General features: G+C 49.7%; 1 protein-coding gene across 1 annotated transcript in view; it reads left to right on the top strand.

Annotated features, from left to right (window-relative positions):
• The window catches only part of CACNA1A (calcium voltage-gated channel subunit alpha1 A), a gene marked incomplete at its 5' end in the record, with an annotated part of 168,357 nt that overhangs the window by 100,586 nt on the left and 56,702 nt on the right, over nucleotides 1-11,069 (top strand). Inside the window, 3 exons of the mRNA XM_023524598.1 lie at nucleotides 785-853; nucleotides 7,567-8,030; nucleotides 9,539-9,677. Of these exons, the coding sequence (XP_023380366.1) occupies nucleotides 785-853; nucleotides 7,567-8,030; nucleotides 9,539-9,677 (672 nt within the window). The remainder of the gene's footprint in view (nucleotides 1-784; nucleotides 854-7,566; nucleotides 8,031-9,538; nucleotides 9,678-11,069) is intronic.

Raw genomic sequence — 11,069 nt, 5'->3', positions numbered from 1 at the left:
TACCTGGCACTCTCCTGAGCAGCTCAGCCTTCTCAGCACCCCCCTGGGAGAGAGCCCACTGTCATCGCCCCAGGTCACAGGAAACAGAGGTGGGAAGACTTGCCCAAGGTCACACATCTAACAAGTGGCCTTGAACCCAGGCTGTCTGAGGCCAGAGGCCGCAGGCAGACCATTAAGCCCTCGTGCATGTCCCTCAGAGTTAAACAGCTTTTCCAAGTGCTCGCTGTGTGACTTCGGGCGAGCGACTTCACGACTCTGGGCCTCAGTTTCTCAATCTGTAAAATGGCATAGTGGCTCATTGCTGGAATTAAATGAGGTAATATATGCAAAGGGCCTGAATGAGCAACTGACACCTAGTAATTGGTCAGTTGAGACCATTTTTAGCTGCTTTTCCTGGGGGAATTTGAAAAGCCATCTGGGCTCTCAGCACTGAAGGGAGAACAAGGGTCAGGAGGCAGCTTCCAGGCCAGCACCATACCCAGTCAGAAACGGCCACCTGTTTTTCCTAACGTTTTGTAACACTCGTTAGAAGGTCCTATAGTGATTTAACACCTGGGAGCCCAACAGCTTACATGTCGAAACAGATCATTTTCTTTTCTTAATTAACGTCCTCTTAGTCTTCTTTCATATCACCATTACAGTGTCATATTGATTTTTTAAAGATGTGTTTAAGTGGTTCTGTCATGTGACATACACAGCAGGCCATCACTTCCCAAAATCAGACCTTTGCATGGATCCCCAGGGGTCTTGCTGAAACACAGGTCCGGATTCGGTAGGTCTCCAGAGCAGCCTGGGAGTCTGCCTTTCTCAGGAACTCCCAGGTGAGGCCAGTGATGGCTACACACTTTGAGCAGTGAGACTCCAGGGGACAGAGTGGTGTAATTCAGAGGCAGGCCCCTGTACCCAAAGTCACCAGGAATTCGACAGGTGCAAATGCCGACTGACTCGGGGCTGTGCAGACAACTCACATGACATGAGGGCGTTGCCATCAGCGTCCAGATATTCCAAAATGGTAACACTTCTAGGTGAAGTTTCTTATGAAATAGAGTCAGTTGGTCCAACAGTTGCGTTCTGGGAAAATGCAATATATATTTAAATCATGCAAAAGTACTTTATGCTCAAAACAGGGTTAGGTTAAAACTAAAGGCACAGATCATTGCAAGCAGACATTTCCACCTGTGTGAGGGACATGAGAAAGTCGTGAAGGAGAATGGGGTAATTATTCTCCAGGTGGGAATGCCCTGCACATGGTAAAATATTAGTGGACCCGCTTCTCACTTCCCGAATGCCCACAGTGCTCCCCGAATATTTTATCATCATGTCTTCACATATCTCCACGTCCGCCAGGTCATTTCTGCTCTAAAGTTTTCTCTTACGTTTTTTTCCATTCATTCTGTCAATGTTTACTAAATAAGTGCCTGCTGTAGTCTAAGCCAGCACTGTGGGTTCAATGAAGTGACTACAGGTGACAGGCATGCAGGTGACAGACTTCCAAAAGGAATAATCGGAGAAGGAAGCAGAGCGTTCTGAGCTAAGAACAGCATGTGCAAAGGCCCTGAGGCAGGCCAGGAGGAGGCCAGTTTGCAGTTTGGAGGGGTAGACCAAGAAATTAAAGGGACAGTGATGAGTCGGTCAACAGGAACGTGAGTCCTCTCAGGGCAATGGGAGGCCACCGAAAGGATTTTAGGTGGAATAAAATATTTGTCACAGAACTCTGTAATTAAGGACCAATGCATTGCTGTTGTTGTTAATGTAATAATAATAATACTATCATCCATGGTATTATGTATACTCCTGTTATTGAAGGAGGCAGAATGACAGGTCAGAATGGCAGCACAGCCTAGTGGCGACAGGCCAGAGGTCACCCTCCTGCCCCATCACTTCCTGGCTTTGTTCCTCATCTGTAAAGTAGGGATAATAAGTACAGTGCCTACATCCTAGGGTAGGCATAAGGTTCAAATGAGTTAACACATGTGAAACGTGTTATGTAGTGCTCAACTTATATATGTGTTCGGTAAACGTTAGCTATTATTAGTATGAATATTATTATTAAGTACTCAATAAGTGTTAACTACTTTTAGTAGTAGAGGTAGTAAGCACTCAATAAGTGTTAGCTATTACTATGATTATTATTAAGACTCATCAATAGGCATTGAAAAACAACTTTAGATCTATAGCCCTTAGATTGTTGACTTGAACTCCTTTTTACAGATGGGGAAACTGAGGCCCAGAGGAAAAAAAGGACTTCCCCAAGGGCAGTCAACTACTAGCAGGAGTATGATAATCCAGTTTTCTTGAGTCCCACCGCTGGCCCCTGTCCCACTTCCTCTCCAGAGGAAGAAAGTACCTCCCCACCTCCGCCCACAAATGCTCGGCTGGTTGGGCCCCTGATCTAAACCAGGAGAACGCTGCTAACACTTGTTAACAGATGACTCGAACACCCTGGCCATTACGCAGAGGCGTAATTCATTTGACTGAGTAAAAGGTTCTAATGTCCACTGGAAATAAAACTTCATGAAGAGTCACTTTGAGAGAAAAAATCCAGGATGAGCCATTCATCTGCTTTAAGAAAAATACGAATGGCAAAGGTGAAACTTCATTCAAAAATATAATATAGTAAAAAGATGCTCCGGTTCTATATAACAGCGAAGCCGCTGGCTCTACCTGAGAGGTCTGCCTCCTGCATCTTTCCCCTTGCCATTCTCTAGGCCTTTTCCCAGACATGCTCTTACAGAATATTGATAATATATAGGATTGCTTTCTCTCTGTCGCCTCTGTCTTCCCCCCATTTCTCTTTCATCGCTTCCCGTCCAGTCTCCTCCAGCTGTTAAATGTCCCCCTCTCCGTAAGCTTTTACTGGCTCACCCCAGTGAGAAGTGAACAGAAACACATTCCATTTCATATCATTCAATACTCACTAGCCTCAGATCCCCCACACCAGGCAGCTGAGCCCTGGGCAGCCAACATGGGGATGGAGCTTTCCCTGACCCCCGGTAAAAATCGAGATTGCGGGTGTCCACTACTCCCCCTAGTAGCCAGGTTGTGGGGGTAGGGCCTCTGCCAAGACCTGCACCCCCACAAGTAACATCTTGGCCCTTTGCACCTTAGTTCCACCTGCTCCCATCACCATGACAACCCACTCCCCAAAAGGAGCAAAAAGAAAGATGCTGGACTTCTGAGCCTCACAGTTTATCTTGCATGAGGGGGAGAGAGTGCTTCATCCTTTAACGCCCTGATTCTTCCATGCACCCCAAGTTGTCTCTCACACCATTTTCTTTACTGAGTGGCGTCGTAAATTAAAATTTCTAGGACCAGGGTCTAGCTCAGTCCTTTCCCAGCTGGGTAACACTGGAAAAATGCCTTTGCCTCTCTGGGCCTCAGTTTCCTCATCTCAAAAATGGGCCTGATCCTAATACCACCTCCAGTGGTGTTTGCTGTGGGGATTAAATGAGTTAATAGGTGTAGGTTCTCAGGGCAGCAGGGGTACAGGGAAGCAGGACTGTCTTCTGGGTCTAGGGGCCTGAGCTTGCCCCAGGTGAGGTGTGCACAGCTCTTGGCAGAGGGATGCGGAAGCAATTACCCGGCAGAGGGATGCGGTGCAGGACAGGCATTATGCAACCAACTGCCTATTCAGGGCAGATGATGGCAAATCCCCAAGAGGGAAGGGGGAAGGGGCCTGACTTCAGAGTTTTCTGCCCCTTTTAGGTTCTCCTTGGAGACATATGGAAATAAAACCAAGAGGTTGATATTAGGCCTCTGCTGGCTGAGCTTGTTAAAACTCAGTGACACACAGAGCCAACAGAGGAAGCAAAATCAAGACAAAACAAAGGCCCCCTTTCCATCTGAATGGGGGGCTTGTGGTCCCATGCGTGCGCTGTCCATCAAAACGCTCACCATGGTCTCAACTGCTATGTTATTTAGTCCAGACTCTCTAGGTGGTGGCCCAAAAGTTTAGATTCTCTTTGAAAGGATAGCAGCTCAGCCTGCTTTTTGATAGGGGTATATGTTTTTAAAAATATGTAAAAACGAGGGAATATTCCTGCCCTGATTTTCATCTGATGGACAACTTCTTAAAAAGCACCAGCAGCGAGTTAGAATTAGGAACCCATGTGCAGGCTGTGCGAGAGACTGGGAAAATAGTAGTTTCAAATTTATTTCATTGCATCCTCACTGTCGTAGCTGACAACACTGTCCAGCCACAGTATTGGTTTCCCAGGGCTGCTGGCAGCCCCTGGGGTCCGGTATTCTGGGCCCATGGACGCATCTCTCTGACCTCGGCCTCCATCCATCTTCACAGGGCCTTCTCCTCTGTGTCTCTTCTCTCTTCCTTTCTCTTCTCTTCTCTTCTCTTCTCTTCTCAGGACCCTTGTCATTGGATTTAGGGCCTACCCTAATCCAGGACACTCTCATCTTAAGTTAATTACATCTGCAAAGACCCTTTTTGCAAATAAGGTCACGTTCACAGGTTCCAAGTGGACATGTCTTTTGAGGGGCCACCATTCAGCTCACTACAGACCCCACCCCAAAATTCACATCCATTCCACATGCAAAATACATTCGACCCATCCCAATATCCCCAAAGGTCTTAAGCTGCTACAGCATCAGCTCAAAAATCTCAAATATCATCTAAGCTGGGAATGGGTGAGGCTCCGGGTATCACCCACTCAAAGGCAAAATTCCGCGCCCCCCCCCCCATCTATGAACCTAGAAACTAGAAAACAAGTTGTCTGCTTTTAAAATACAATGTTGGGACAGGCACAGGATAGACATTCTTATTCCAAAAGGGAGAAATTGGAAGGAATAGAGAGGGTCATTGGTCCCAAGCAAATTCTAAATCCATCAGGGAAAATTCCACCGGATTCCAAGGCCTGGGAATAATCCTCTAGCCCTCAGCTCATTCACACATCTGTGATTCTGTGAGGTTGCCTCACCCATACGGGGTAAGTCACTAAGTCACCGGTGGTTACAGAGCAAATCACCAGATCTTAACTTTCATCTCCAAGTTATAGGGAAGGTTCTGCTATTCTTGTTCCTAGTTTAAAGGTGAGACACCTGAGGCTCAGAGAGATGCACCCAACTACAGAGAGTCACACAGTCAGTAAGTGGTATTGCTGAGACTCAAACCAGGTCAGTCTGTCTTTCAAGGTGTCAATCCATGACACCTTAGCGAGAAGTTCTCCTGGGCCTGCCCTTTTCCTGTATGGCCTCAGAGAGACAAGTCTGAAAATAAATGACCTTATCTCTCCTCTGCTTGCTTACGCTGGTCATGGAGTTTTGTGAGTTAAAATGCAAAACATAAAATGAGAAAGATGGTGCTGGTGGCTTAGCCAGTGGGAAGCCCCCCAGGGAAGGCCAGCTTTTTTTATTTTTAAGCATTAGGTAGATTGAGGCTTACAGATTGGGCCTGGGGAACCAAGCCTGTGCTGTGCAGGGGCTTCGGGTCCAGCGACCACATCGAATCTCCTAGGCGTTCAGTGAATGGGTAGAACCTGAGTGCTGTGCTTCACTCACTTCTGCTCTCTTGAGTGAGTGTATGTGACGGCAGTTGACAAAACCATTTTCTAGTGTGACTCAGCTGCTCCGGGCCACGGTTTCCTCATCTGTATGAGTAGTCATGATCCCAGCCTGATGAGATTGTTTGAGAAGTTAATGAGTTGAGATAGAACAGAGGTTGGCCCACACTCAGCCATTATGGTGCCAAGGATTCCCACACCCACCAGCTGTGGGCCAAGCCTTCTGGGAAGTCTCAAATTGCTCCATGAGAGAGATGCAGTGTCATGTGGAAGTTAGCAGTATGGCTGCTGGAGCCATGTTGTCTGGGCTCCAAGCCGGCTCTGCCACCAACTGGCTGTGTGGCCTTGGGCAAGGCCCTTTCTGTCTCTGGGCCTCAGTTTCCTCATCTGTAAGATAGGAATTCTAGTACTGTTCACTTTTCATGGCTATTCTGAGGATTAGATGTATAAAGTCTGGCACACAGCAAGGACTCCATAAGTGTGACCTGCAGTGAGGACATATGGAGGGCACAGGTCGCAGAAACATGGGTTGCCTGAGAGAGAAGTCTTGGACAGCAAAGTCCTCTGGAGAGAGGGATTGAGATTATAACAACAGAGAGCCTTTGTTTCTGATAAACAGACTTTGCTGGGGCCAGTTCCCCAGGCTTGGGGAAGATGGGGCGCCTTACCCGAGTGTTCAGAAGGGATGCGTGAAGGCAAGCAGATCGCACGTGGGGGCGAGCCCTCAGGGAGGTGGCTGGGGAGCCAGTTCTGCCAGATCATGCGTAGGCGGGCTGAGCAGGGCCTGCAAGGACAGGCGTCGGTGAGCAGGGCCCGTGGCCCGTGAGGCACCAGACGGGCCCCAGACCCCCAGCCACCATCACCCGGGCCACAGCTCCTCATGGTCTCTGCCAGGCTGGGAGTGGGGGTGCAGATGGGAGGAGGCACGGCTTGAAGGGAGGTCTGGGCCTGTGGGATTCTGAGCCTTGGTGTCCTCATTTGAGAAATGGGGACATTCATTTATCACTTGTCAAGAAGCGATCGAGCATCTGCCACATGTAGGCCCTGTTCTTGGCACAGATACCACAGCTGTGAACAAGAAAGACAAAAGTAAACCCTTTGCCTCATGGAGTCATTATCCCAGTGGGCACCAAGGTAGAAAAAGCTCAGTGAGGACCCGTAATGTTTTTCTCTCCCTCTCCAAATGCACCGAGCACCATTTTCTGACTCCTCTCATGTCCGTCTGCATGGTGTTAATTACTTGAGTAATTGAGGCGTCAAACTCTCGCCTACCTCATCTCCCCAACTCTCCACCTCCAGCCACACTGGCCTCCTGAAACTCAGCAAGCGTGTCCCTACCTCAGGGCCTTTGCATTGGCTGTTCCATCCTCCTCAAATGCTTTACCCAACACACTTGTATTCCTGAGAATTTATCTCATTCATTTACCAGCTGTGTTGCCTTGGGCAGGAGACTTAACCTCTCTGAACTTCCTTTTTCCCATCTGTAAAATGGTGCTAGTAATTGCCCCTCTTAGGGCTGAGGGTTAAGGGGTTATTATAAGTCAAGTGCTTAGAACAGCACCTGGAAGTTTGTGTCAGGCAGTATCTGCTGTTGTTATTTCTATTGTTATTTGGTGATGTATTTACATGCGCATACTGCCTTCTTCCCCTGGCTGGAATGTCGGGAGGAGATATACACACTCCAGGCTTATTAAGCCGGGAGGCAGCCCCGCCCCTCGTCTGCTTTAGCCACTCCTGGAATCACTGTGTGCCCAGTACTTTCTGGGAGTTAATGGGGGACATGTAGGCAGGTCTGGAAGGTTCGGATTGAGTGGATGCAGGCTCTGGCAGAAAGATTTTTTTCTCCTCTGATTTCTGGCCCCTGAGGAAACAGCCCTCCTGCCAGGAGGAGGTGCTGAAGCCTGAGAGGGTGGGCGGTTACACTCACATGTGGGACACCGCCTCTCGATGTCTGAGTGGGACCCTTGAACGATGATGTCTTGGGCAGGACCCAGATGTGTTCTCTCTGCGATTCTCAGCTCTGGGTTCTTTTTCATCGGCCTTCCTTCCACAGAGAAAACCAGGGCTCCGGGGTCCCTGTGTCGGGCCCCAACCTGTCGACCACCCGGCCGATCCAGCAAGATCTGGGCCGCCAAGACCCACCGCTGGCCGAGGACATCGACAACATGAAGAACAACAAGCTGGCCACCGCCGAGTCGGCCAGTCCCCACGACAGTCTCGGCCACTCTGGCCTGCCCCAGAGCCCAGCCAAGATGGGGAACAGCACCCACCCCGGCCCCGCGCCGGCCCCACCTGCCACGGCCACCAATCCCCAGAACACCACCAGCCGCCGCATGCCCAACAACCCGGGGAACCCGTCCAACCCCGGCCCTCCGAAGACCCCCGAGAACAGCCTTATCGTCACCAACCCCAGCAGCACCCAGACCAACTCAGCTAAGACTGCCAGGAAACCCGACCACACCACGGTGGACATCCCCCCAGCCTGCCCGGCTCCCCTCAACCACACCGTTGTCCAAGGTGAGACCCCACCCTCGCACGTTGCGGGTGGGGACCCGGCGTGCCTGGGCTCGAACCCCGGAGGCCCAGCTGGGTAACCTGGACAGTGACCCCACCGCCCTGGCCTCCATTTCTTACTCTGGAAAGTGGGTATGGATGTCATTCCTGCCCCACAGGGCTGTTGGGAGCACTGCGAGACGAGACACGTGCAGGGCCGGCCCGCACATGCGCAGGAGGGTTAGCGGTGCGCCCTGCGCCCCACATTCCCACAGGGCAGCCAGCAAGTCACCACATCTGAGGAGCAGTGGATTCTTCCGACGGAAATTTGGGGGATTCAGATGATTCTTTAAGCTAGCACTTTCTAAAAGAAATGTGACTCGGGTCACATACGTAATTTTCGACTTTCTAGTAGCCATATTAAAAGACAGAAAGAAAGAAAGGGGGGGGAGGGGAAGGAGGAAGAAAATAAAAGTAGGTGAAATGAACTTTAATAATAAATTACGTTTAACCCAAAATGTTATTTATGTCCAAGATGGGACCGTTTCACCATGTAATCAATACCGTAACGTTCGTTGACAAGCCACTGGGCATTCTTTTTCCCCCACTCAGTTGTCAGCATCTGTGTGTGTTCTGCACTTAGAGCGAGCACATCCCCCTTGGGACGAGCCGCGGTTGAGTGTTGCACAGCGAAGGCCTAGGCCCCTGAGGGACTGGCAGTTCCAACCCCCCACCCCTGACCCCCCACTGAAGATTAGGACCAGAGCAGCTCGGAATTTAGGGATGGCCCAGTGAGCCTGCTGTTTTCAGGCTACAGCAGTAGCCTGATCCCTCCAGGGTCAGTTCTGTGCAAGTTTCCTGAGTTTGCTCCGTAAACGCTCGCCACAGCCCTACCAGGCGGATCTTGCTGTTGTGCCCATTTTACAGATGGAAAAACTGAGGCTCAGAGAGTCTCAGTCTGCCCGTGGACACGTAGCCAGCCCAGGATGCAGAATCAGTGCTTGGGAGGGTGGTGGCCCCTCGCCCTGGCCAAGAGAGGGATGTTAATCGGGGAAACCCTGCGGTTCACTGGGAGGTGAGCTCAGTATCCCCACCTATAAAGTGAGGCTCTTGGGACTCACCCTGCCTCCCTCTAAGTGACAGTACAAAAGTCATCATGACATGGGGGCAGGTCTGTGTTAATGTCCTGTGAGGGTCCCACCCGACTCAAAGCTGTAGAGTGGTTGAGAGCAAGGCACTCTGGGGCCAGGCTGCCCAGCTTCAAACCCCAGCTCTGCCATGTCTCAGCTGTGTGACCTTAGGCAAGTCACTTCACCTCTCTGTGTCTCAGTTTTCACATATGTAAAATGGGGATCATAAAGTACCAACGTCATAGGGTCATGTGAGGATTAAACGGCATAACATGGTGCCTAGCACACAGTACACACTTTTCCAGTGTTAGCTGTTTATTGCCTGCTCTGGGGAGCAGACAGGAGCCCAGAGGCTTGTGGGAAATCGTGGCGGGAGCCCTGTGTTGGTTCTTGTCCCAACAGTGAACAAAAACGCCAACCCAGACCCACTGCCAAAAAAGGAGGAAGAGAAGAAGGAGGAGGAGGAAGATGACCCCGGGGAAGACGGCCCCAAGCCCATGCCCCCCTACAGTTCCATGTTTATCCTCTCCACGACCAACCCGTGAGTATGACCCGCAGCTGGGGCGGCGCAGTCAGGCCAGGGAGCAGACGCAGACCCAGGGCGATGGGGGAGAGGAGCCCCCCAAGGCCTCCCTTAGTCCACAGGGGACCTTCGAACCAATTTTAAAACGAAGCCCTTTTCTTAACTCGCATGAGATAGACATTTGTCATAAAGTACTGATTTTGTTGGAGAAGAGCCCCTCCTGCCGTCAGCTAGAAAATCATTGTCATAAATATCCAAATCGACACCTGTCAGCGGTGTGAGAAGCACCTCTTAGAAACGGCTGCCCGTACGGCCATGCGTGGCAGCCCTGGTCCCTGAGCTGTGCTCCTAAGGGTTTGGGTTCTGGGCAGATGGCCTCTGAGTCCCGTGGCCCTCTGTCTCAGGCATCCTCGAGGAGGATGGATTGTTTAAGAGAGCAATTTATCACATGTATGTCAGCGTTGTTTTACATTTTTCCAAAGGGTATTTCTTAAAAAAACTCTGGTCCCTCAAAATGCTTCTCGACAAAGGAGAATCGTGTCGAATAAGCTGGAGGGTAACTACGTTCTAGCGTTTGCCTCTCAGGGACTTACCCTGTGTGTTTACTTTTTTATTTAGCTGACGTTATCTATTTCACTAGAGAGATACTTACGTGGCTCTTACTCTGTGTCAGGCACAGTTCTGAGTGCTTTACAAATTTTTTAAAATTTTCATCATAATCCTATGAGATTGGTACTGTGCTTATCCCCACTTGACAAATGAAGAAACTGAGGCCCAGAGAGGTGAAGTCACCTGCACAAAGACACACAGCAAACGAATGGGGGAGCCCAGAGACAGACTGACTCCAGTGTCCCCATTCTTAACCACTCAGGCCTGCTGCCGTTCTTATACCCTTGTGACATATTTCTTATTATTAGCTCCACTTAAAAGCTTAAGTACTTAAGTATTATTTCACTAGCATATTAAAGGTTCTTATAAGGCCTACAATTCATAATTTAAGTAACAAATGTTTTGGGACCCTTACCATGCACCGGGCACATACTAACATTCTTGTGAGTCATGCCCGATGTGGCCATTTCACGGCCACATAGAGCACTGAGGCACGATGGGGATAAGTAACTTGCCTAAGATCACTCAGCTAATTTAAAAAAATAATCAATCGACTTTCCCAGTTCTCTTTGACCATAGAACATTTTATGCCTGAAAAACTTTTTCCTCTCCTACAGAATCAAGGACAGTATTTCTTCAACCCAGCCTAGAACTCAGATGTTCCAAGAGGGTATTTGGGAATGATAAGAACTTATAAAGAGGGCGTGTGGATATCTTTCCTGGCTGAGGGTCCCCCTGCCTTCTTGGCTTTCCAGGACCCCGAGAGAGCCCCCAGATGTAGGAGCTTGATAGTTTATCGGG

This window comes from Pteropus vampyrus, unplaced genomic scaffold (assembly GCF_000151845.1).
Source record: "Pteropus vampyrus isolate Shadow unplaced genomic scaffold, Pvam_2.0 Scaffold482, whole genome shotgun sequence".
Classification (NCBI taxonomy): domain Eukaryota; kingdom Metazoa; phylum Chordata; class Mammalia; order Chiroptera; family Pteropodidae; genus Pteropus; species Pteropus vampyrus.
This window is presented reverse-complemented; position numbering and strand designations above follow the sequence as displayed.